The sequence below is a fragment of the Arachis hypogaea genome, chromosome 10 (genome assembly GCF_003086295.3).
Source record: "Arachis hypogaea cultivar Tifrunner chromosome 10, arahy.Tifrunner.gnm2.J5K5, whole genome shotgun sequence".
Classification (NCBI taxonomy): Eukaryota; Viridiplantae; Streptophyta; class Magnoliopsida; order Fabales; family Fabaceae; genus Arachis; species Arachis hypogaea.
The window spans coordinates 30,388,921-30,416,456 of NC_092045.1; the positions used below are offsets into that span (position 1 = coordinate 30,388,921).

Sequence of the window (27,536 nt, forward strand, 5' to 3'; positions counted from 1 at the left end):
GTTAACGCACTTACATCTGTACAATAGAAGGATTCATTAAATTTTTATATAAATAAAAATAATTTTTTTATTTTTATATAATTTGATAAATAAATTAAATTATATATATAATAATTAATTATAAAAATTAATTTTTGATATATAAATAACATTTTTGATATTATATATATTGTGTTTCAAAAACCAAATTGAAACACAACCTTGATTACCAAATCGAAATTCAATACCACTGGAGTCTTTGGTTGGCTGCAAGAATGGAAGAGGAGGACCAAGCATTATTCATCCAAGAACCACAACACAGGCCAAGTGTCTCCACCATGGAAGCACAAGGAATTCCAGTCATAGACCTCTCCCCTGTAACATCAAGCAACCCTTCTATTTCTTCCATTGACGCGCTGGTGAAGGAGATCGGAAGCGTGTGCAAGGAATGGGGATTCTTCCAAGTAACAAACCACGGTGTGCCTCTCTCTCTGAGGCAGAACCTTCTGGAAGCATCCAAGAACTTCTTTTCTCAGAGCTTGCAAGAAAAGAAGAAGGTTAGCAGAGATGAAAGTTCTCCGAGCGGTTACTATGACACTGAGCTCACAAGGAACGTTAGAGATTGGAAAGAAGTGTTTGATTTTCTTGCAAAAGAACCAACTTTCTTCCCTGTTATTGCAGATGAACTTGATGATCGAGTCACGCAGTTGAGTAATAAATCTCCTCAACATCCTTCTCACTTCAGGTATTCATTCATTCATTCTTTTCCGTTTTTTGATAAGCTTTGTGATTTTTGTTCCCCTCTTTTGAGTCCATTGACTATTTGACTTGATGATTCAGTTTGACCTCCGTTTCTTTAATTCTGTTTTTCGTTTTTCTCTGATGTTTCTGGAACGTTTTCATTCTTAATTCGAGTAAATTACTATGAAATTTTAAAATTTTAATAAATTTAACAAATGAACGAAATTAATCTTTTTATTCAGGAAAGATAATTTTTGCGTGACAAAAGTAACAGAATGTTGATTTTGTTCTTGTAAAAATTTGTTAATATTTTAATTTTTTATGATAGAAATAATAATTTTTTATTTTTAATGAGTATGAAGTTAATTTCATTTATTTTAAGTAAATTTCTCAATATTATGAACTTTAATACGTACTTTACTTTTTAAATTAAATCCAAATTCAAGAAAGGAATTGAGTTTTGTTAAAAATGAATGTTAATCAGAGATATAATCCAAGAGTATATTGAAGAGATGGAGAAGCTAGCCTTCAAATTGATGGAACTTATAGCTATGAGTTTAGGCCTTCAACCGAAGAGGCTTGAGGAATTCTTTATGAGAGGTCAAACCAGTCTTATTCGTCTCAACTATTATCCTCCATGCCCCTTCCCTCACATAGCTCTTGGAGTTGGTCCACACAAGGATGAAAGTGCCTTAACCATTCTTGCTCAAGATGAAGTTGAAGGACTTGAAGTGAAACATAAGACACATCAAGAGTGGGTCAGAGTGAAACCAACCCCAAATGATTATATCATCAACGTTGGTGATATTATTCAGGTACAACTTCCGCAGAATTTTAACTTTGGAATGTGATTTCCTATCTATTTAGCTACATTATTTCTAATAGGAAATTATTTAAGAGTCAATATTTTTGTCTAGAATTATACGAGAATCTCACTGTTCGAAGGTTTATTTGAAACAGATAAATTTGGTTCTGAATGTGAGGTCTAGATTTTGTTTGTAAAAGCGTCCAACGCCTTTTCATGTTGAGGTATCGTCATCCGAGTTTTTCGTGAGGAGGTGAGGGTGATATTTATAAGGGATTCTGATACTTAAGTTAGTATGAATTTTTAGCAAGTTTTTAGTAGATTGAAATTTGAATTATATTTGAGAGTATTAGGATATTTATAAGTGTAAATGTAGTGTTAATAACCACATTTATAAATTTCATTTTGATGGTGGTTTAGTTACACTCTTTTTATAAAAAATTTGTTAAAATCTCCTTTTTAGATGAATTAAAAAGATAATAGAAGTTAGTTATTTATTTGAATTAAAAGTGTATACTGTAATAATTCACATTTTTTAAAATTTAAATATAAATAAGCTATATTATTTTATTAACGGAAATTTTTTTATTTTTAAAAATTATTTTATTAAAAATAATTAAATTAATTTTATAATTTGAATTGCTGACTCTTTAAACCTTAAAATTGCGACACCCAACCCCTTCATTTAATATTCTTGACACCTCATTAGTTTATCATTGATTACCATTCTCTTATCATCATCATCACTTGGCCGAAGCCTCTAAGGGAGCAAAAGAAAGAAAATTAGAAACGGTGCTTGATGCGCGCGCACGCACATATATATAATCATGAAACATGCTTTCTTTCATTAATTAAGCATGACACCTAATAAAGCTTTTACACCACAAATCTTCATTAATCATAATATTCACTTATCCCTTTTCATTAATTCATTCTTGTCACGGACAAGAAGGAGAAAGAATGAATGAAAGAGAGAATGTGAGCTTCCATAGAACCATGACTTCCAACCTCAATTTTTTTAGAATAGTAGCTTCAATAAAAAATTTAATAAAAAATTTAATCTGATCAAGGTGTTTGTATCGTTCTCCTTTTTACGTTGACGTTATTTTTATTCGGAAGAAATCAATAATGGAGTTGCTGTCCCTCTATGCAAAGTTTGGCCGAGAGAATTTCGGGGGTGGAGTAGCTGATTCTAATATTTTTTTCTTTAGAAGCTTGATAAAAAAGCTTCTTCGAAATTTCTGTTGTTTTGATTTCTTACGAAGGTAAGATTTGGTAATTTTATAATAATTAAATGTGACTTTGATAATTGAATGTTGGTTTGATTAATTATTGTTTGAGTTTGATTAAGTTTACGCTGAATTTTTGTTGTTTACTTGAGATTTTGGTTCGGCTATGTATGAACAGCCAATTGGGGTATTTTGATTATTTTGGACCTATTGTGATGTGGTATTTTGAGATAAATTTGACGAGGTTTGATGACCGCGAGATTAAATTAAAAATCGTGAAAAATCGGTTATCAAAATTGTTGAAAAACTAGTTAAAAAAGTCAAATAATTTGACGAACTTTTGATGAGTTTGATTTGGTTCTTTGAAATATACAAAACATATACAAAACCTTCATGTTTTGACTATTTTGTGGCCAAAATATAATTAAGAGTTTTGGGGCTGGATGTTAAATAAAAGAAAATTTGTGAGTTAAAATTGAATTTTTAGAAGTTTAGTGATTAAAGTATAATTTCTAAAAAATTTGGGAGTGAAATGAATTATTAAAAAAATGATTATGTTTTGAGTTTTATCGAAAAAAGTATTATGTTTGAATTTGATTTATCAAGAAAAGAGTTCGAAAAACAGTTTGGATGGGACTTGAGAAGGGTGATAAAGTCCGAGTTTTAGGGGAGGTGTTATCAAAATTTTTAGAAGAATTCTGAGAAGTTTTATTTTGGTTAATTTGGATTGAAAGAATTATTTGATTTGATTTGATTTATTTAAGAAAAAATGAATTATGTTGGAGTTTAAATGATTTGGTTTTGAAATGAGGTTGGTTGTCGCTCCGCTAAAGTCTAGAGGTTTCGCCGAGGGGTTTAACTAATAAATAGGTTTCCTCTGACTTTTGAAAAAAAAGTTTAAATTCAAAAACGATTTTGAAGTTAGCTCGAAGAATATGAGAATGAATGAGACATGAATATGGCAATGAGAATTTATAAATGAACGAGATATATGACCCCGTATAAGAGAGAGTGGCGTTGTCCACTTGATCCGGAAAGGAGATGAAGAAAAAGAATGAAGAAAGCTGAGTTTGAATTATGAAATTGAATGGTGAGTATTTCTGTATTTTTTCTCTAGATGTAAGGCTGACAGGGCACATATTCCTTCTAATGGTGACAGGGCATATAATCCCTCTAACGGTAACAGGGCACGTATTCCCTCTAATGGTATTAATGCGCAACAGAGAGACAGTGTCTGGATTAGCTATCGGACATGTCGGGTTTGGCTATATAACCGACAAATGAGCTCATTAACTGTAAGACTAGACATGCATCATACTTGTTTGTGCATACTTCTCTATGATATGTGTTTCTGTGATTGTGCGTGTGTGCTTCTTGACTTGTGATTTTCTTTGTATCTCTGATTTGTTAAAATTGTTTATATTATAAGATTTGTTGCTATTGGCCATCTGTTGAAGGTTGTAAGTATTTTGTTATAGAATTCATACGTGACTTGGTGTCATCTCTTCTTTCATTATTCTCATTGGAATTTTTTGTATTGGATTCTCTCCTTAAAATGTGACTTGATTATTTCTTTCAACTACATCTTATCGTTCATGCATATCTTTGTCTGATTCTGATCATATCTGTTCACTTGAATTTTTTTGAGTATTCATTCTTGACGTTGTTTGTATTTTTCTCATGAATCTAACTTTTTTTTGTAGAGTTCGAACTTATTTTATTGTATTAATTTTTCAGAACAAAAATTTTTATAAAATGGATAAAATGTAACGACCCACATTTTTAACCATTTAGCTATAATTTATTTTATTGATTAAAATTTATTATTTTTAAAAATTATTTTATTAAAAATAATTAAATTAATTTCATAACTTGAATCGCTAACTTAGTTGCCTTAAGGCCGCGACACCCAACCCCTTTCATTTATTATTTTTGACACCTCATTAGTATATCATTAATTATTATTCTCTTATCATCATCATCACATCACTTGACTGAAGCCTTTAAGGAAAAAAAAAGATGGCTTAACATATATATAATCATGACACATACTTTCTTGCATTAACTAGCCATGACATCTAATAAGGCTTTTACACCACAAATTCTCATCAATCATAATATTCACTTATCCCTTTTCATTCATTCATTCTTGTCACGGACAAGGAGAAAGAAAGACTAAGAGAGAGAGAGAGAAAATATATGAGCTTTCATGGAACCATGACTTCCAACTTCAATTTCTTAAGAATTGTAGTTCTAATAAAAAATCTAATTCAATTAAAGTATTTGTATCTTTCTCTTTCATGTTGATATTACTTTTGTTCAGAAGAAATCAATAATGGAGTTGTTGTCCCTCTATGCAAAGTTCGGCCGAGGGAGCTCCGAAGGTGTAGTAACTGATTTTGACGTTCTCTTCTTCAGCAGTTCGATCAAAAAGTTTTTCCAAAGTTTCTATCGTTCTGATTTCGTACAGAGGTAGAATTTGATAATTTTATAATAATTAAATGTGAATTTGATAAGTGAATATTAGTTTGATTGATTATTGTTTGAGATTGATTAAGTTTATGTTTAATTTTTGTTAAATTATCATTGTTTGCTTGAGATTTTGGTTTGGCTATGTATGAACATCCAGCTCGGGTGTTTTGACAATTTTGGAGCTATTGTGATATTGTATTTTGAGATAAATTTGATGAGGTTTGATGGCAGCGAGAATAAATTAAAAGCTGTGAAAAATCGGTTACCGAAACAACTGAAAAACTAGTTAAAAAATTAAGTAATTTTGATGAACTTTTGATGAGTTTGATTTGGTTCTTTGAAAAACACAAAACCCTCATGTTTTGACTATTTTGTGGCCAAAATATAATTAAGAAAGATTTTTGGGGTTAGATGTTAAATAAAAAAAAGTTTGTGAGTTAAAATAAAATTTTTAGAAGTTTAGTGATTAAAGTGTAATTTCTAAAAAATTTGGACATTAAAATGAATTTCCAAAAGTTTTAAGGATTATATTAGCTGATTTTGAATTATTAATGAAATGATTATGTTTTGAGTTTTATCGAGAAAAGTATTATGTTTGAATTTGATTTATCAAGAAAAGAGTTTGAAAAACGGTTTGAAAAGTATTGTGTCTAGAGGCCTTGTCGAGGGGTTTAAATAATAAATAGTTTTCTTTTCTCATTTGAAAAAAAGTTTAAATTCAAAAACGGTTTGTTAAAGTTGTTTGTATTAGAAGGTTTGTTGCTAATGGCCATCTGTTGAAGATTGTAAGTATTCTGTTATGGAATTCTTGTGCACCAAAGAATAAAATGAATGTAACTATCCATACCGACCCTATTAAAAACTCTCCAATTCTTACCTCTCTATTTCAACCCCTTTTAGCTATAGGGGCGAAGGTTTTATGCAGAGTTACAGGAGTATAGAAGATTATGTTTACGAGTTGAGTTGTTAGAATTTATTTTTTCGTCGCCTTGTTAGTTAAAGTTTTATTCAGAGAGGTAAGTTTTGTAATTACTTTTGTATGTAATACTATAATGTATTATTAATATTAAGTATGTGAGTATGTGTTGTTTGTTCTTGTTGGAAAAGTTTTAAGTTTTTAGTAAAACCATCGATAGATTTATACGTAAAGGCTCATACCTTATTATCTAATAGATGAGATTCGTCGTAATACCCCGGCTATCAGAGTGGCGCACCCAAAAACGTGACATTTTAGTGTTACATACACGGTCCAGTCTGGCCTGAAGACCCGGCCCGGGCTCGAACCATTTTGGAAGATGATGGCCCGGACCCGAAGTGTCCCGGGGCTGACCTGGGGAGAAAAAATGAAACCTAGAAAGAAAGTGAAACTAGGACCGAGTCATAGCTCGTGTAAGACCTCAAATTTTTGGAAATTAGATAATAAAGTTATTTATGATTTATTTTATTTCTTCAAGAATATATTTTTTGAGATATTTATACCAATTAGGTATTTTCTTATTTATGATTTCAAGTTTTAGTAATTTAAAAATAATGAGTATTTTATCTGCTTTAATTTGAATAATTAGATTTTTAGCTCTATTTTATAATATAAAGGAAATTAATTTGATTATTTCTAATTATTGAATTAGAGTAGAGTTGAAAATAAATTGTAAATCGATAATTAAATGATAATTTTATAGATATTATTGGATTCAAAATTAGTTTTCAATTACTCTATTATCCCTTATTTTATTAAAATTACCAAACTACCCTTATACCTAATTTTTTACCAAAACCCTAATCCCCCAAATACACAACTTTAACCCTTGTTTTCCAAAATGTGCAACCACCCACGTCCCTCTTTCTCTTCTCAATGTCACACACACACACGAGGAAAAGAAAGTGGGAATCAGACAGAAGAAAAAAAGGAGAAGAGAGAACCAACGGAGAAGGGGGAAAGGAAGGGGAGAGCGTCACCGACGGAGGGGGAGCTCGCCACCATCGCATTGCCGTTGTCCAGCCGTTAAGCCGTCGCCGCCATTCTATCGAGCTACCATCGCCGCATTGCTCAGGACTGCCGCGTCGCCACAGCCATCGCCCATCACGTTGCACCACGCCACGTCCCCGCTGGGAACAGAGTCTTAATGAGAGAGAGCTCGCGAGTGAGGGAGAAGGTTGCAAGCCTGGAGACCGTCACTCCTAGTCAGATCCGTGAAGCCCATCGCCGCCGCTGCTATACTCGCGCTACCGTTGTCCTCATATTGGAGTCAGAGTCGCCGTCACCATGGAGGAGATCCGAGGAAAAGAGTGGGAGAGCGCGGACAGGAGGTGCTGCCGAAATTTCTATAAAATCTGAGACTTTGTTTGTTTGAACTATTATTTAGAAAATTATGAATTTTAGAATTATATTATTTCACTTGAATTATTTAAGAAAATAATGAATTTTTTTAAATTGAATTATTGAAAGGAGAATTACAATTGAGCTTTATTTCCTAACAAATGTATTATATGTTGAGTGCAAGTTATTAAGAAAAGACTTATATTCTGAGGTTGATGTAAATGCAAAAAGGGGTTTATATTTTGAATTTGATTAAAGAATCACATTCGAAGGAAAGTAGATTAAAAGGAAATTGGACTTTGATTGAGTAATTCTGTTTGTGGCATTTTGGAAGAAGTCAGAGAATTGGTTTTAAAAGTGAACTTGAAGGTGGTTTTGATTTCAATAAACTGGTTTGTTATAAGTGATTTGACTTTTAAAATTGTTTGGAACTTCTGATTCTTATTATTTGATTTTGATTCAAATTAGGAAAACAATGATTTTTAAGTATCTTTAATGAATTTAAAAAATTGAAATTTAGTAGATTCTCCCTCAAAATCTTGAGATTTTGTTGTGATAATTAATTAATGACTCCTAATTTAAAGTGGATAAGCAGATGGTTTAAGAATGAAATGATTTTTGAGTTTGGTTTGAAAAAATTAGATTGTGTGGAAAAGAATGTTATAGGATTTTGGTTTCAAAGTACATTCATTTGAAGAAAAAGTGATATATGGCATGAATAATGATTTAGTTGATGTGGATTGTTGAAGAGGAAGTGTGAACAATGATTATAAATGAATTGAAAGGATAATGAAAATGAGCTTAAATTTGATTGTAATATGCCTCCCGGTAAGATGCAGTGGTATTATCCATTTGCTCCGATTGAGAGTTCGAAACTTCGGGTAAGATGCAAGGGTGGAATTCTGATGAGCGGATAATTTATACGCTTTTTGGCATTGTTTTTATATAGTTTTTAGTAAGTTTGAGCTACTTTTAGGGATGTTTTCATTAGTTTTTATGTTAAATTCACATTTCTGGACTTTACTATGAGTTTGTGTGTTTTTCTGTGATTTCAGGTAAATTCTGGCTGAAATTGAGGGATTTGAGCAAAACTCTAAAGAAGGCTGACAAAAGGACTGCTGATGCTGTTGGAATCTGACCTCCCTGCACTTGAAATGGATTTTCTGGAGCTACAGAACTCCAAATGGCGCGCTCTCAACGGCGTTGGAAAGTAGACATCCAGAGCTTTCCAGCAATATATAATAGTCCATACTTTATTCGGAGATTGACGACGTAACTTGGCGTTGAACGCCAAGTACATACTGCTGTCTGGAGTTAAACGCCAGAAAAACGTCATGATCCGGAGTTGAACGCCCAAAACACGTCATAACTCGGAGTTCAACTCCAAGAGAAGCCTCAGCTCGTGGATTAATCAAGCTCAGCCCAAGCATACACCAAGTGGGCCCCGGAAGTGGATTTATGCATCAATTACTTACTCATGTAAACCCTAGGAGCTAGTTTATTATAAATAGAACATTTATCTATTGTATTAGATATCTTTTGACAGTTTAATCTCTGGAATATTCGGTCACTTGATCATGGAGAGGGCTGGCCATTCGGCCATGCCTGAACCTCTTTCACTTATGTATCTTCAACGGTGGAGTTTCTGCACACCATAGATTAAGGGTGTGGAGCTCTGCTGTACCTCAAGTATTAATGCAATTCTATTCTCTTTTATTCAAATCTCTCTTATTCTTATTCCAAGATATTCATTCGTACCCAAGAACATGATGAATGTGATGATAAGTAACCCTCATTATCATCCTCACTTATGAACGCACGTGATTGACAACCACTTCCGTTCTACATGCAACAAGAGCTTGAATGTGTATCTCTTAGATTCCCCAACATAATCTTCGTGGTATAAGTTAGATAGATGGCGGCATTCATGAGGATCCGAAAAGTCTAAACCTTGTCTATGGTATTCCGAGTAGGATTCTGTGATTGAATGACTGTGACGAGCTTCAAACTCCTGAAGGCTGGGCGTGATGACAAGCGCAAAAGAATCAAGGGATTTTATTCCAACCTGATTGAGAACCGACAGATGATTAGCCGTGCTGTGACAGAGCATAGGAACGTTTTCACTGAGAGGATGGGATGTAGCCATTGACAACGGTGATGCCCTATATACAGCTTGCCATGGAAAGGAGTAAGAAGGATTGAGTTGAAGAAGTGGGAAAGCAGGCGTCCTTGAGCCATACAGTATCTCCATTCTCTTATCAGAAATTCCCACCAATGAATCTGCATAAGTATTCTATCCCTTTTATTATTTATTTTCTTATTTCTATTTTCGAAACCATAAATCAATTTAATCTGCCTAACTGAGATTTACAAGGTGACCATAGCTTGCTTCATACCAACAATCTCTGTGGGATCGACCCTTACTCACGTAAGGTTTATTACTTGGACGACCCAGTACACTTGCTGGTTAGTTGAACGGAGTTGTGTCCACTCGTGCCAATTTCAAATTCCATAATTTTACAATGAAAACAACTTAAAGAATAGTGATCACAATTTCGTCCACCAAATTCTATCGCCGCTTGCTCCAAATTGAGAACAATAACACCACATGGGTAAGAGGCAGGGTGAAGTTGTCCCCTACTCCGGATACGCAGATAAGATACAAGGGTTGCGGTGTTGTCCCACTTGCTCTGTGTTTGGTGTTCTGTCCAGGGTTAGCTACCGGACATGTCGGGTTTGGCTTTATAACTGACAGATGAGACTCATCAGCCATAGGACAGGCATTCATCATATGAATTTATGTGACACTTTTTGGGTGTGCATATTGTAATTAGTTTGCCTATATAAATAATTATGTTTAACTACTAATTGTTCTACTTGATATAACTGCTTTTATTGTGTTTGAATTTTCTTACTTGTGTTTGTGACTAAAATTGAGTGTATTGTGGTGAATTGGATGTTGATTGAGTTGTTTGGACCTAGGACCATGATTGGTTTGTGTTTTTGGTTTAGTAATGTATGAAAAATCAAAATGGTTCAGCATAGACTTAATGAACCTATGCTTGGAATAGCTTGGTCATCATACTGTCTAGGAAAACTTTTAATATTTGATACAAAAGGAAAAATGTTTTGGATTTTTGAAGAATTCACGGATTTCTCTTTTAAAAATAATTTTAGATTTTTGAATGTAAATCGTTGGTTTTTGAAAAGATGCATAAGGCGGGTAACAATCACTGTATATTGAAAACAGTTTTATTTTACGTATCTTATTATAGCAATTCTCTAACCCTATAGTGAGAACCAGCGAGGACAATGTTCTCACTCCCCTACAGATTTTTTTATTTTCAAGATGTCGACGACGAAGTTCAGAAGTTTATTACTTTTCCTTTTATTCTATGTATTGTGTTGTATTAGTTATGTTTTCCCTAGCCTTTAACTTTTCACATTTTGTGAAAGGGATATAATTTGTATTATGTAATGCTTGTAAGTTAATATTATGTTATGTATGTATATGGTGTAAGTGTGAATTTATGTTTTGTTATATATGGTCTTCAAAAAATACGGTTTTAAGTTTTAAACAGGTTCCTATTTTATTATTAAATATGTTAAGAGTCGTCGTAATACTCGAGCTATCAGAGTGGCGCAGCCGGAAGCGTGACATTCAGATAGTTAGGGTGTTACATTATGGTATCAAAGTAGTCTTTCCTTAGAGTCTAAGGAATCGACCCACTATGCTTCAATTGCATGCTCTAAGCGTCTATCATGTAGTAGGTCTTGTTCGGATAACGAGAATTAGAGCTTTATGCACATGACGATCTATTGATTAATGCCATTAGTTTTGCATTGCATAATTAGGATTGAGTTTGGCCGGCTTAATAACTAGTGGATTATGTATATGGAAGCACTAATAGGTTATCATAGACGATATACAAGTTACGGTTAATGCAAATCGCGGGTGTTGGGAACATTGGAAACTTTTTCTTGAGGTTACTCAGTTATGTGTCTTGAATTTTGTTGAAGTTATGTGATTTGTTCTTTCCTAGCCTATCTTGAAATTCTTGTTTGCTATTGCTTTGGTAAAGTAGTTTGATTTTTTAACCCTATTTCTCTATTCGTATGCATTCTTATTTGATCCTAATTGCATATGCCTGCCTGAAATTCTTGGTGTATCTGCCTTATTCTGATTAAATTCTTCTTCTTGATTCATGTATTTTTCGATATAATTCTGAACTTGTTTTGATGCAGTGTGCCTTTTTAAATTCTTTTTCAGAGTCCCTTTTAAAGAAATTGTGATTCAGTTCTTCTTTTATGTAACTATATTTACAATCATCTTTCAAATTTTTATAGAATTGCTTTTGATTCGATATGCACTTCTCTACATAAAACTTTGAAAATCCCTGATACAATTTAAAAACTATTTAATTCCAACATCTCGCCTGTTCTTTTATTGGTCTACGGAAATATACTTACTTTAAATGTAACTTGATTTTTCTAATGACTTTACTACCGTTCTTATGCATATCTTTACTCGATTATGTACTTAGGTAATTTTTTCAAAATTCTTGAAAGAAAGGATTTTCGCCTTTATCCCGGTTGATCTTCGTTTGATAAACTTTCACCTAAATTATTTTTAATTTAAATTTGGTTTAGCATAACACATTGTCTATGCAATTTGTGTTCTTTTGAAAATATTGAGCTCATATCCTTCCTTTTTTTGAATGGATCAATTCCTTTTTTTTACTTTTCATTTCTATGGATGTCATACTTGGTCCTGTTTTTAATTATTCTTTTACTTTTATGAACAACACTATTAGTCTTAGTTTTCCTTCTTTTGTGAATCTCATAATCATCCAAGTCAGCTTGAATTTGTTTCAATCTAGTGCATCGTTTTCCCTCTTATTCGTCTTCCTTTAGTCAAAGGTTTTTTCTTGATTATTCACTATTGATTAAGTTGTCTTTCCTTACGAGTTTTGTATTCTTTTGGATCAATTGAAAGCTTTTTCGTATGGCCTGATTTCTTTTTAAGTACATCTTAATATTCTTGAATGTTCCTATGAGGTGGCGATTTCAACTATATTCTTGGAGTCTTGATGTGAACTTTTAAAACAAGTTTTGGATTCTCTTCTTAAGAAATCTTAAATCAATTTTTCTTACTTAATTGCATCCATAGTCATTCTTTAAATTTGACAAAGTTGTTTTGAAGTTGGCATGCACTATTTTAAACGAAGTTTTGAAAAGCTTCCTTATTTAACAGAAATCTTTCTGTTTGCAACGCACCACTTATTTTTTTTACTGACCTATAAGCAAATTTTACCTCAGAATTCCTTTTCTAAATGGAGTTTGAATATGAATTTTAAAGTTTATGTAGTTTAAAACTTGACCCCAGACTTTCTTTTTTCTAACAAAATTTGATTTTCCTCCAACTTTGCTATGATTCCATTGCACAACTTTATTTGATATAGTACCTAAATGTCTTTCGAGAATTGTGAAATTATTTTTGGTCATAACACAATTGACTTTTATTTTTTAAACTTCACCTATTTTGTCTTTTACTTGGAAATTGTTTGGACGAAATGCAATTTAATTTTCTTTTAACCATATTGCAGTTTTGATATATGTTTCTGTCATCCTTTTGCAAAATGCAGGTTGCGTACCTTTTCTTTTAGAGCATGAAGTGATCTTCCTTAAGTTTTTCATTCTTTATATTCAAATGTATTAGAAGGAGTTGTTAATCATAAATTTTTAAACCTTGCGAGCGTCATCACTGACTTTAATTAATCTTCTTCTATGATTTCATACTTCTTTGACTCAGCTTGATTTTGTTTCAAACTATCACATTGCTTTTCTTTTGTTGTTCCTACCGGTCTTCTCTGATTCGTGGGTCATTATTGAGGTTGGCAAAGTGATTTTTCTTTCTACTCTTCATTCCTTATACATCCTTGATTACTTGTGATCCCAATAATCTTTTCAAGTTCTTGCGGATATTGTCCTCGTCGCTTGTCCTTTTTACAAGGTCTTGTATTCTTCTGAGTAAATTCGAGAATTATTTTAATGTCACGTGCGACCTTTAAGTATAGTAATGTGATGCATTAGTTCTTTAAGACGAAGTTTGTGAATATAAAAGGTGAGTTTGTGGAGTGATTGATGAGGTGGAGAGTTCTCGGAGGATCTGTTTAAAAAGTGTGGTTGGGAATAATGAAGTTACGTCATGTTGAAGTTTAGGAAGTTGAATCTCTAGAGTTGGTGCGAGATCAGTGTTACGAACGTTAATCACGTTGTTTTAATGCCAGCCAGTTTTGTAATCTTTTGCATCAAACCCATCTTATAGCTTCTATTTCGTATCACACTTATATCCTTGTATCTTATAGACCTTTTTGCCTTTTGCTTAAGTGTGTTTAAAAAGTGATGCTAATGAAAGTCTCTTTTATTTTATATCAATTTTCGAGAACAAAAATTTTTGTAAGAGAGGTAGGATGTAAGACTCCAAATTTTAGGAAATCAGATAATAAAGTTATTTATGATTTATTTTATTTATTCAAAAATATATTTTCTGAGATATTTATACCAATTGGGTATTTTCTTATTTATTGTTTAAAGTTTTAGTAATTTAGAAATAATGAGTATTTTATATGCTTTAATTTGAATAATTAAATTTTTAACTCTATTTTATAATTTAAAGAAAATTAATTTAATTTTTCTAATTATTGAATTAGAGTAAAGTTGAAAATAAATTATAAATTGATAATTAAATATAATTTTATAAATTTATTAGATACAAAATTAGTTTTCAATTACTCTATTACTCCATAATTTTATTAAAATTATCAAACTACCCTTATACCTAATTTTTTTTACCAAAAACTTAATCCCACAAATACACAACTTTAACCCTAGTTTTCCAAAATGTGCCGACACCCACATCCCCATTTTTCTTCTCAATGTCACACACACACACACACACACACACGAGGGAAAGAGAGCGGGAATCAAACAAAGGAAGAAAGGGAGAAGAGAGAACCAGCGAAGAAGGGAGAAAGGAAGGGGAAAACGTCACCGGTGGAGTGGGGGAGCTCGCCACCGTCGCATCGCCGTCGTCCAGCCGCTAAGCCATCACCGCCATTCTATCGAGCTACCACGGCCGCGTTGTTCTGGACTGCCACCTTCCCATAGCCACCGTCTATCGTGCCGCACCACCGTACGTCGCCGTTGGGAACAGAGTCGCAAGGAGAGAGGGCTCGCGAGTGAGGGGGAGGGTTGCGGACCTGGAGACCCCCACACACAGTCATGTTCGTGAACCTCGTCAACGCCGCTGATGTACCCGCGTCGCCGTTGTCCTCATCGTGGAGTCAAAGTCATCGTCACCATGGTGGAGATCTGAGGAAGAGAGTGGGAGAGTACACACAGGGGAGGTAGACCGCCGTGCCTTTGTCGTCGTTCCTTGCCGCCTCTGCTGCCGAAAACAGCCACTAAATTCCCTTTTTCCTTGGTAAGTGTTATCGTCTCTAAAACCTTTGAAATTAGTTTTCCGTCCTAGCCTGTCCGAGTAACTGAGATGATGGTAACGCAGGGTCGAGTTGTGGTTCTTGCATGCCGAGTTTAGTAGTCGTGCATGCGATATCGAGCAGTCGTGTCGTCAACAGAGTCACCGCCATTCCGTTTTTTTAGCTATTTATAAGTTCGGTAAGCTGTTTCTTGTTTCGAATTCGTTTAGTCGCTATTTTGTTATGTGTTTCTAAGGTCCTTGCAACATTAATGCTTTAGGTTTGAGTTTCGGTTCTTATGTGTCGTGATAAGAGTTGCTGTAGTTGCGGCTGCCACCGATTGTGCACTAAGAAAAGGTTTTCGTGATGCGTTCAGGTTACGGGTTCACTTATCGAGGTAGTGGCTTTTTCAGAAAACTAAACTTTATAATTTGGAATTGTTATAAATGGATATTGATGTGAGAAATGTACCTTTAGTGATTGTATAAGTCTTATGTATTGTTTAGTTGTCTTGGATGGATATGAATGTTTGTTTGACTGGATTATTATTTGGTTTTGCTAAACGGACGGTTCTTGAAGTGTTTCTTTAAAGTTTTGAAAATGAGTTTAATCCGTTGAAAATTGATTTGAGTTTTAATCGGTTTTCTTGAGATATAAAAATGACGAATTGTTGGAATCAGTTTGATTTTGAACAGATTTTGTTTTGAACCCGTTGGTAAGGGTTGCAGAATGGTTTGGTTGGGACCCGAAAAGGTGGTAAAGTCTAAGTTTTAGGGGAGGTGCTGTCAAAATTTTTATAAAATCTGAGACTTTGTTTGTTTGAACTATTATTTAGAAAATTATGAATTTAAGAATTATATTATTTCACTTGAATTATTTAAGAAAATAATGAATTATTTTTTAAATTGAATTATTGAAAGGAATATTACAATTGAGCTTTTTCCTAAGAAAAGTATTATATGTTGAGTGCAAGTCATTTAGAAAAGATTTATGTTTTGAGGTTGATGTAAATACGAAAAGGGGTTTATATTTTGAATTTGATTAAAGAATCACATTCGGAGGAGTTTTAGTGGATTAAAAGGAAATTGAATTTGATTGAATAACTCTATTTGTGGCGTTTTGGAAGAAGTCGAGAATTGGTTATAAAAGTGAACTTGAAGGTGGTTTTGAATTGATTGGACTGGTTTTATTCTAAGTGATTCGGCTTTAAAAATTGTTTGGGACTTCTGATTCTTATTAACTAATTTTGATTCAAATTAGGAAAATGATTTTTAAGGATCTTTAATGAATTTTAGAAATTAAAATTTAGTAGATTCTCCCTCAAAATCTTGAGACTTTGTTGTGGTAATTAATTAATGACTCCTAATTTAAAGTGGATAAGCGGATGGTTTAAGAATGAAATGATTTTTGAGGTTGGTTTGGGAAAATTAGATTGTGTGGAAAAGAATGTTATAAAGAGAAGTGATTTTGGTTTCAAAGTAAAGTGATTTGAAGAAAAAGTGATATGCGGCATGAATGATGATTTACTTGATGTGGCTTGTTGAGGAGGAAGTGCGAAAATGATTATGAATGAGTTGGAAGGATAAGGAAAATGAGCTTAAATTTGATTGTAGTATGCCTCCGGGTAAGATGCAGTGGTGTTATCCACTTGCTCCGGGTAAGAGACGAAAATATCGGATAAGATGCAGTGGTGTTATCCACTTACTCCGATTGAGAGTTTGAAACTCCGGGTAAGATGCAAGGGTGGAATTCTATCGTCGCTTGCTCCGGATTGATAACTGTAACACCACCTGGGTAAGAGGCAGGGTGAAGTTGTCCCTTGCTCTAGGTACGCAGGTAAGATGCAAGGGTTGTGGCATTGTTCCACTTGCTCCGTATTTGGTGTTCTGTCCAGGATTAGCTACCAGACATGTCGGGTTTGGCTTTATAACCGACAGATGAGACTCATCAGCTATAGGACAGGTATTCATCATATGCATCTATGTGACATTGTTTTGGGGTGCATATTGTAATTCATTTGCCTATGTGAATAATTATGTTTAACTGCTAATTGCTCTACTTGATGTAACTGCTTTGATTGTGTTTGAACTTTCTTACTTGTGTTTGTGACTAAAATTGAGTGGAATGTGGTGAATTGGATGTTGATTGAGTTGTTTGGGCCTATGGCCATGATTAGTTTGTATTTTTGGTTTAGTAAAGTATGAAAAATCAAACTGGTTCAGCATAGACTTAATGAACCTATGTTTGGAACAGCTTGGTCATTTATATTATCTAGGAAAACTTTTAATATTTGATACAAAAAGAAAAAAGGTTTTGGATTTTTGAAGAATTAACAGATTTCTCTTTTAAAAAGAATTTCGGATTTTTGAATGTAAATCCTTGGTTTTTGAATATCATAAGGCGGGAAACGATCACCGTATAATTAAAATAGTTTTATTTCACATATCTTATTATAGCAATTCTCTAACCCTATAGTGAGAACCAGCGAGGATGATGTTCTCACTCCCCTACAGGTTTTTTTATTTTCAGGATATCGACGACGAAGTTCGGAAGTATATTACTTTTCCGTTTATTCTATGTATTGTGTTGTATTAGTTATGTTTTCTCTCGCCTTTAGCTTTTCACATTTTGTGAGAGGGATATGATTTGTATTATGTAATGCTTGTAAGTTAATATTATGTATATGTATGTATATGGTTGTAAGTATGGATTTATGTTTTGTTATATATGGTCTTTGAAAAATACGGTTTTAAGTTTTAAACAGGCTCCTATTTTAATATTAAATATGCTAAGAGTCATCATAATACCCAAGCTATCAGAGTGACACAGCCGGAAGCATGACATTCAGGTAATTAGGGTGTTACAGGTCGGGTCACCCGGACCCCCAGTCATCATAAAAAATTAGGGCAAATAGTGCCCACTGCCCAGGCCATTTAACGCATTCAATTCAGCCTCATCCCTCAAGCTCCCTTAGCCATTCAACCTCCTTCTCACAGTCCCTAATGCCCAGTGCCTAGTCTCCACGCTAATCCCTGACCTCTTCTTCTCTCCCGTTCCCAGTCTCCCAGCACGCATGACGCACTCCCAGCATGCACCACGCAGTTGGACCCTCCTCCCCTTACGCATGCCGCCACCATTTCTTTCTTAGCCTTCTTTGTCTCTAACCATGCACCGGCGAAGCTCCTCATTTGACTAACGATGGTGACGATTGATGATTGATGTCCGATGACAGACGACCGATGGTGCTGCCCTGCTTCTCGGTGACGACTGACGCTTCTCTACTCGGCCTGGTCATCTTCTTCTTCTTTTTCTCTGTTATTGCCCCGCCATTGCTCTGCTCTATGAGTCCCGCCCCCTCTGCTTCACTCTCTTCTCCGGTCTTCTTCTTCTTCTTCTCTTCTCAGGTAAATAATTAATTTTATTATTTAATTAATATTCTAATTAGGAAATAGGTATTTTGATTATCAGAATTTGTGAATTTAGGGGTGTGGGTGTTGATTTTGATTATTATAATTCTGATTAAGGGTATGTGTATTGATTTTTTATTATTAGAATTCTGATTAGGTGCAGGTGTTGATTTTTGATAATTAGAACTTTTGAATATTAGGGGTGTTGATTATTGTTCTATTTAGTTGACGTGTTTACTGATTTGTTCTAAATTATTGCTTGTTTTTTTTCTGATTTGTTTAGTTGATTCTTGTTCTATTTAGTTGATGTGTTTATTGTTTAGTTGATTATTATCTGTTTTTCATGTTTTAGTTGATATGTTCTTCATGTTTTATTACAAGGAACAAGTTGACAAGATTAATGGCTTTTAATGGATTATGGCTATTCTTTTGTCGAATTTAAGTATTATGAACATTAATATTTTGTGTTATTAGTCGTTATAAGACTATAAGTTAATGTTTTATGTATAGGATGTATAAGACTTTAGACTAATGCATAATATTTTGTGTTATTTGTATTGACTTAAATATTTGGTGTTATTAGACAATATTAGTATTGATTGTGGTTATGCTTTAATTTTGGTGAATGGTTGGTTCTTGTTATATTTTTCTAAGTGAATTTTATCATGTCAAATAAAGGTTGAAGTCTTGAAAATTTGGAGATTTTCACATGCTAGATTACAAGAAGATATCAAGGTAATATGTTGTCTTGAACGGGCCGATTTTCACCCGATATAATTGTGGCCCAAAGGTGTGTAGGTTTTTTTGGGTATAGGGCCGGTATATATTTTGGACTGGGTCTGGGTCAAATCAAACCCAGATTCACCCAGCCCATGTACACCCCTAATTTAAATAAAGAGGGCTGAGCCCATGTTGCCGTGTTTGACCTCTTATAAGGTCGGGTTGGTGTTGGTCTGATTTATATCTGTAAATTAGACTTTATTCATTTTGGGTCTGGCTAGGTAATGGGTTAGGGTATGAACAGTGTCACTTCTTGAGGCTGAGCTTCAATGGTTCGGACTCAAGCATTCTCAAGTTGGTCTTGATCTTTTGTGGCTTTTAGTTCATCACGTCTGGTATACTGCCTTTCTCAGAGTTAGGTCGGGTACTCGACGTGTTTTTTGAAAATGAAAATATTACGTCTTTTTGTAACCGTTAGCACGTCTTTTTAGTTACCTTGGTAACCGTGTGTGTTATTAAATGAAGGGTAAATTTATCGTTTTCCCCTAATGACTATATAAATATAATCATTTTTCTCTTTCCTCTTTTTCGCTTTCACTCCTACAAATTTGCCTCTTCTTTTCTCGAAACTTTCCTTCTTCCTCACCGTGACTCCATTTTAACTGATCTTCTTCCAAGATTTCTCTATCTTGGGATTTTGCTTCGAAGTTTCATTGTACACTAGTTGAAGTCATAAAAAAGAGTACAACAGGAAGCAAGGTTCACTTTCTAGCTATAGTATCTCTTCATGTTGCATGCATGCCATGACTTAGGAAGCACGTTTTCTTGTAGGTCAGACACTTTGTAGTAACATTTTTCCAAAACTTCAAAGATGTTGTAAGTTCCTTTTTAGTTTGCAGTCATCTTTTTTTCGTCCGACCTTTGTACTTCGATGTCATTCCTGATTAGTATGAGATTATTTATAGTGAAATTTTGTCTAATGACTTTCTTGTTGTATCTCATGGACATCCTTTGTTTTAATGCTTCCTCCCATATCCGAACTTGCTCTTGGATTTTTCAGAGGAGGTCGAGCTCTTCCGTTTGAGCTTGGATGTTTCCCACTTCATTGTAGAACCTTACCCTTGAGCTTTCTTCGTTAACTTCAATAGGAATCATGGCTTTTATCCCATAAGCAAATCGAAACAGAGATTCTTCCATTGTAGAATGGAGAGTTGTCCGATATGTTCATAGAACTTAGGAGAGATCCTCAGTCTAGGCTCCTTTTACATCTTGTAGTCTTCTTTTGAGCCCTACAAATATTACTTTATTCACAGCTTCTGCTTGTCTATTGGTCTAAGGGCGCTCTATTGATGTGAATTGGTATTTAATTTTGAGGCTTGCCACCAGGCTTCTGAAGGTCGATTCGATGAACTGGGTCCTATTGTTCGTGGAGATGGAGTATAGGACTCTAAATCGGGTGACAATATTTTTGTAGAAAAATTTTTTACTTCTTTGGACCGTGATGGATGCCAAAGGCTCTGCCTCAATCTACTTAGTAAAATAATCAATCCTAACTATGAGGTATTTCACCTATCCAGATGCTTGAGAAAATAGTTCGAGCAGGTCCAAACTCCACTTTACAAAAGGCCACGGCGAGGTGAAGCTGATGAGCACTTCAAGTAGTGCCACATAGAAATCGGCATGCATTTGACAGGGTGGGAATTTTTTGACGAAGTTGGCCACTTCTCTTTGCAAAAAAAACCAGCTTGTAACACATTCTTAGCTAGTGACCGTGCTCCTAGACTATTTTTACAGATGTCACTATGGATTTCTTCAGTCTTGGAGGTTGGAATGCACTTCAGTAAGGGTGTAGATATTCCTCTTTTATAGAAAACGTTGTTAACCAGAGTATAGCACTGTACTTCCCTTATGAGTTTCCTTACTTTCCTTTTTTCTTTAGGTATGTTATCGAATTTTAGATACTCGATAATAGGAGTCATCCAACCTAAGTTTTCGTTGGAGATTGTTAAAGCGTCTGACTTGTCGATCTCTTTGGCCACTGAAGGTGCGTGGAGAGTTTTCTGGATCTGGTTTTTTCTCCCTGGGTTTGTGCTAGTCAGTTTGGAGAGGGCATCAGCTCGGTAATTAAGCTCACGAGTTATATGTCTGACTTCTATTTTCTGAAATTGTGTTAGCTGTTCCATTGTATTCTCTAAGTACCTCTTCATGCTATGATCCTTGGCTTGGTAACTCTATTTATCTGAGAGGTTATCACTTGGGAGTCATTAAACACTATGATCTTTGATGCTACCGACTTCTTTGGCTAGCGTTAAGCTAGCAAGCATGGCTTTATATTCAACTTGGTTATTGGAGGCTGGACACTCAAATTTTAATGAAAGATCTACATGGGTTCCTTCCTCATTCTCAAGAATGATTCATGTTTCAATACTAACTTTATTTGATGATCCATCTACATATAGTTGCCAAGCTGCAGGGCTTCCTTGTGGTTTGCCTGTGTATTCAGCTAAGAAGTCGGTCAAATATTGAGATTTGATGGCTATACGAGCTTCATACTTGAGGCCGAACTCAAATAATTTCACAGTCCCATTGTAGCATCCAAACTGCAATATCCGTCTTTTAGAAGAAATGCTTCATAGGTTGGTTAGTTCGGACTCTGATGGTATGGGCTTGAAAGTAAGGTCGGAGTCTTCTGGAAGCTAGGATGAGGGCATAGGTAAATTTTTCTATTTTTTGATAGTTCAATTCTTCCCCTTGTAACGCCTTACTCGTGAAGTACACAGGTTGTTGTCCGTCTTTATCTTCTCGGATGAGGGTAGAGGTGATGGCCTTATCTACTACGGCCATATACATTATGAGTTCTTCTCTTTCTTCGGGTCGGATTAGGATAGGTGGCTGGATCAAGAATTTTTTTTAAGTCTTGAAAGACTTGGTCACATCCTTGAATTCACTAGAATTGATATCCCTTTTTGAGTATTGAGAATAAAGGCAAGAATTTCAAAGATGACCCTGCTAAATATCTTGACAAGGCTGTCAGTCTGCCATTTAGCTGTTGAACTTCCTTCAGACAGGTCGGACTTTTTATCTCTAGTATTTCCTTGTATTTGTCCAGGTTGACTTTAATGCCTCTTTAGGTGAGCATGAATACCAAGAATTTCCTGACTTCCACTGCGAAGGTGCACTTTATGGGATTTAATCTCATCACATGCAACCATATTGTGTTGAACACTTCTGCTAAGTTAGATAGCAGACTGGTTTCTTCTCTTGTTTGGAAAAGCATGTTGTTCACATAAACTTTCATCAACTTTTCGAGGTGAGATGAAAACACATTATTTTTTAACGTTGATATATGGCTCCAATATTTTTCAACCCAAAGGGCATTACCACATAACAGTAATTCGCCCTGGGAGTAATGAAAGAGGTTTTCTCCTAATTTGACTTTGTATATTGGAATTTGATTATACTTCTATCCAAAAGCCGAATCTACCAGAGCGTCAATATTGGGGAGGGGATAAGGATCCTTGGGACAAGATTTATTGAGGTCGGTCTAGTCAACACACATGCTCCAATTCCCGTTTTGTTTATTCACAAGTACTATGTTAGCAAGCCATAGCAGGTACTTTACTTCTCTTATGAACCCGGCATCTAACAATGCATGGACTTACTCTTCTACGACTTCTGTTCTTTCAAGGCTGAGCTTTCATCATTTCTACTGGACATGTCATGAACCCGAGTAAACGACATTCTTGTGGCTCATGAGATCAGAGTGGATTCCAAGCATGTCAGAAGCTTTCCATGAAAAAAGATCAAACTTTTCTTGCAGAAGCTTAATGAGGTCTTGTTTTAGCTATTCTTCCAGGTTAGCCCTTACGTCAGTTGTTTTTCTGATTTCATCCCCAATCTAGATTTCTTCAATCTTTCCATTAGGTTAGGGTCTCAGTTTTTCCCTCATTCGAACACCTCCGAGTTCTATGGTGTTGACTTATTTTCTTTTTGTATACCCTCATAGGTTTGAGCTTTCATGGTAGCATCTTCTTGCTAATTTCTGGCCTTCCTTTATAGTGGCTATTCCCTCATGAGTGGAAATTTCATGCAAAAGTGAGGGGTGGAAGCTACTGTAGCAAGTCGGTTTAGCGTTGTCCGACCTATCAGGGCATTGTAAGCCGATGCTATGTCGACCACTATGTAGTTTATACTCAAGGTCCTTGATTTTGTACCCTTCCCAAAGGTGGTGTAGAGAGAAATAAACTCTAGAGGTCGGATTGGAGTATCTCCCAGACCGAAGAGGGTATTTGGGTATGCTCTCAAGTCCTTTTTCTCTAGACCCAACTTATCAAAAGCGGGTTTAAACAGGATGTCAGTCGAGCTTCTTTGGTCTACCAAAGTTTTGTGAAGGTTTTCTTTGGCAAGTATCGTTATGATCACCGGGTCAACATGTCCAGGTGCTATCCCTTGGGTTGTGAAGGTGATGGTAGGTAGATCAAGCGTTTCAGCTTCCTTACCGACCTAGTAAACGTTTTTCAAATGTCTCTTGTGGGGGGATTTGGTTATTCCTCCTCCTCCTGCAAATTCTCCAGTGATCATGTAGATTTGTCTCTCACGGATTCGTAGTGGCCGATCTCGCGAACCCTGTCTTCTACATCTATTTTCCTCTTACTCAAATCATTCGACCTTTCTGCTAAATACCTATCTAACTGACATTTTCTAGCCAATTTTTATCACATTTTTTAAATCATAGCAATTATTGGTGGAATGGCCGTAGATTTTATGGTATTCGCAGTATTCTGACCGACTTCCAAATTTTTTATTTTTAATTGGTCTGGGAGGTGGAATCTTTTCTATGTGGCAGATCTTTCTGTAGACGTCAACAAGAGAAACTAGCAATGGGGTATAGTTGTGATACCTTCAAGTTTTGTCCGAGTTGTATTCTTTTTTTTCTTGGGTTCTTTCTCTTTGTCTCGAGCTTGATATTGATTGTGCTGCCTTGTGCAGGATCTCTTAACCGAGCATTTTCTTTCATATTGATGTACTTCTCTACTCGCTCTTGTACTTCATACAATGAGGTCGGGTGTCTTTTTGATATGGACTCGAAGAAGGGACCTTCTCTAAGGCCGTTAACTAGTCCCATGATGACTGATTTGGTGGATAGGTTCTGAATCTCCAAGCACGCCTTATTGAATCTTTCTATATAAGTCCATAGAGATTCTCTTACTTCTTACTTTTACTCCCAAGAGGCCTGGTGCATGCTTGACCTTATCATTTTGGATGCGAAATCGGGTGAGAAAATTTCACGCCAAGTTGTCGAAGCAGGTGATTGATATAGGTGGTAAGCTATCGAACCATTTCATTGCTACCTTGGTTAACGTAGTCGAGAAAACTTTGCAGCAAGGATGCATCTGCCAGATACTTTTAAAGTTGTTCAGATGATGTCTCGGGTCAGTGGTTCTATCATAAAGGTCCATGTTTGGGATTTTAAAGTTTCTAGAAACTTTAGCACACACGATTTCTTCTATAAATGGATCTTCATCCGCCAGAGATATTTCTTCTCAATAAGTTCGGGCTCTCCTACCCTTGAAGTCTGGTTACAATTTCAAGAGTTTTTCTCCTGATTTCCTTTGCCATCGTACCTCTCTTCTCAGGGCTCTTTCGGATTCTCGTTGTTGCTCTAGTTCCTGCTCGAGTTGTTCTAGCCAAACTTGATGTCGTGGACAAGTCCTATGATTTCTGTGGAGTCTCTTAGCCCAGATCCATCAAGTTAATAAACTTTCAAGCTTATCCTGTGTCCTTCCGAGTTTGATGGATGCGCGTCTCTGGCAACACCTTTCTCTTTATCAATTCGGGGAGGTATGACTAATGCATGCTCATCGTTATATTGCTCTTCTTCTACGGCTTCAGAATTGGAAGCCGTGTGTCCATCTTCTAGAATATCGTCTACCATCGTGCGATATTGATTACCAGGTCCCTGACAACGGCGCCAATGTTTCGAGGTTTACCTAAAACGGATGAATTTGGGTCTGAACGTGAGGTCTAGACTCCTTTTGTAATAGCATCCGACGTCGTTCCTCATGAGACAGTGGGGGATGGTATCTACAAGGGACTTCGATGCTTAAGTTAGCAAGAATTTTTAGCAGGTTTTAGTAGATTGGAATTCGAATTATACCTAAGGGTGTTAGGATATTTATAAATGTAGATGTAGGGTCAATAACCACTTTTGAAGTAGTTCCACCTTTGATGGTGGGTTGGTTACTCCCCTTTTGTAAGGAGTTTGCTGAGATTTCCTTTCTAGATGAATTGGAGAGATAGTAGAGGTTAGTTTCTTATTTGAATAAGGAGGACTGAGCCCATGTCGCCGTGTCTGACCTCTTATATGGTTGGGTTAGTGTCGATCTGATTTATATCTATAGATTGGACTTTATTCATTTTGGGTCTGGCTAGATAATATGTCAGTGTATGAACAATGCCCCCTGTTTGAGGTTGAGCTTCATTGGTTCAGACTCAAGCATTCCCAAGTCGGTTTTGATCTTTTGTGGCTTTCAGTTCATCACGTCGGGTATATTGCCTTTCTTGGAGTTAGGTTGAGTACTAGACGTGTTTTTTGAATCTGAAAATATTACGTCTTTTTGTAACCATTCGCGCGTCTTTTCTGTTACCTTGCTAACCGTGCGTGTCATTAAATGAAGGGTAAATTTATCGTTTTACGCCTAATGACTATGTAACCATAATCATTTTTCTCTTTCCTGTTTTTCGCTTTCACTCCTACAACTTTGCCTCTTCTTTTATCGAGACTTTCGTTCTTCCTCACTGTGACTCCATTTTTGCTGATCTTCTTCCAAGATTTCTCTATCTTGGGATTTTGCTTCGAAGTTTTATTGTATGCTAGTTGAAATCGGAAAAAAGAGTACAACATGGAGCAATGTTCGCTTTCTAGCTCTAGTATCTTTTCATGTTGCATGCGTGCCACGACCTAGGAAACTCATTTTCTTGTTGGTTGGACACTTTCTAGTAACCTTTTTTCCAAGACTTCAAAGATCTTGTATGGTCCTTTCAGTTTACAGCCATCTTTCTTTCGCCCGATTTTTGTACTCTGATGTCATTCCTGATTAGTATGAGATCGTGGTGAAATTTTGTCTAATGACTTTCTTGTTGTATCTCGTGGACATCCTTTGTTTCAATGCTTCCTCCTTTAGCCAAACTTGCTCTTGGATTTCTGAGATAAGGTCAAGCTCTTCCTTTTAAATCATAGCAATCATTTTTATGGATTTGATGGTATCTTTAATTTAGGAACAAAATATTTGTTAATCTAAACATTTTTGTCACTACAGGAACTTAATTAAAAATTTTAAAATGATTTAGAGACTTAATTAAAAAAAAGTATAAAAATTTAATTAAAAATTTAACGAAATTATGGGACCAACAGATAATTAAAGCTTTAATTAACAAGTAAATTTTGAGAGGATATTTTAATCATTTACTCTTTGAAAAGGAGAAAATTTGTTAAATAAGCTTAAATTTTTTAGGTACTATAACAAGTAACTTTACTATTTTATTTTATCCAAAAAAAGTGTTTCTGGTAATATATTCTAATAGAGTAGTATTATTAGTCTTGTTAATATTGTGTTTGTTATTACTTGGTATGTGATTGGAGTATTTTATGCACGTAGGTTTGGAGCAACGATGCCTATGAGAGTGTGGAACACAGAGCAATAGTTAATTCAGAGAAGGAAAGGTTTTCCATTCCATACTTCTTCTTCCCTGCACATGACACTGAAGTGGAGCCATTGGAGGAGCTAATAAATGAGAAAAGTCCTTCAAAATATAGACCATATAAATCCGGAAAGTTTCTTCTAAGCAGAATGAACAGCAATTTCAAGAAGCAAACAGACGAGAATCTACAAATTCATTATTATAAGCTAGCTTAAAGATTTTAATAAGATTTCATCACTTGGACATAACTCTAGTATTAATGCTTGTTCTGAAAATTAGACTGATCAGTAAATTAGTCACCAGTAATGTCAAGTAGATAAAAAAAATTTTAAATTTGTATTATTTAATATTTATTAATAGAATAAATTTTGACTATTTTGACTAATTTTTTTTATTTTTTAAACATTATTGATTATTCACAAGGCTGGTTCAAAAGTTTAATTATCTAATAGAGGTTTAATCATAGTTAAATCAAATATAGTTAAATATATAATGAAATACTAAAATTGTGTAAAATATTTCTATATAAAATTATAAAATTATAAAATTTTAATTTAAAAAATCATAAATTTTTAGGGAGTTAAAATTATAAACAAGCAAATATCATAAACATCAACCATTAAATAGAATTAAAAATGATAGGTTTGTACAAAGCAAAAATTTTATAAACAACAACAATTAAAT

General features: G+C 34.9%; 1 protein-coding gene across 7 annotated transcripts; it reads left to right on the forward strand.

The window, feature by feature from the left end:
• On the forward strand, positions 1–27,227 carry LOC112715492 (protein LATERAL BRANCHING OXIDOREDUCTASE 1). 7 transcript variants are annotated; one of them, XM_025767272.3, is made up of 4 exons: positions 1–536; positions 661–724; positions 1,205–1,535; positions 26,810–27,227. In XM_025767272.3, the coding sequence occupies exons 1-4, from the start codon at positions 428–430 to the stop codon at positions 27,065–27,067; spliced, it is 762 nt and encodes a 253-aa protein (XP_025623057.1). In that variant the 5' UTR covers positions 1–427; the 3' UTR covers positions 27,068–27,227. The 7 variants fall into 7 exon arrangements, with proteins under 7 accessions (XP_025623057.1, XP_025623054.1, XP_025623052.1 ...); XM_072204753.1 differs by lacking the exon at positions 26,810–27,227 and adding exons at positions 5,078–5,226; positions 6,400–7,687 and having other exon boundaries at positions 171–724; XM_072204752.1 differs by lacking the exon at positions 26,810–27,227 and adding exons at positions 5,078–5,226; positions 8,599–9,265 and having other exon boundaries at positions 172–724.
• The last annotated feature ends 309 nt before the right edge of the window (positions 27,228–27,536 follow it).

What these genes read in the sequence shown, in the direction of transcription:
- LOC112715492 (XM_025767267.3), top strand. Translation starts at nt 255, where the DNA reads ATGGAAGAGGAGGACCAAGCATTATTCATCCAAGAACCACAACACAGG. An exon ending in CAACATCCTTCTCACTTCAG is followed by an intron (nt 725 to 1,204) that starts GTATTCATTCAT and finishes AATGTTAATCAG; the next exon opens with AGATATAATCCAAGAGTATA. An exon ending in ACGTTGGTGATATTATTCAG is followed by an intron (nt 1,536 to 26,809) that starts GTACAACTTCCG and finishes TTATGCACGTAG; the next exon opens with GTTTGGAGCAACGATGCCTA.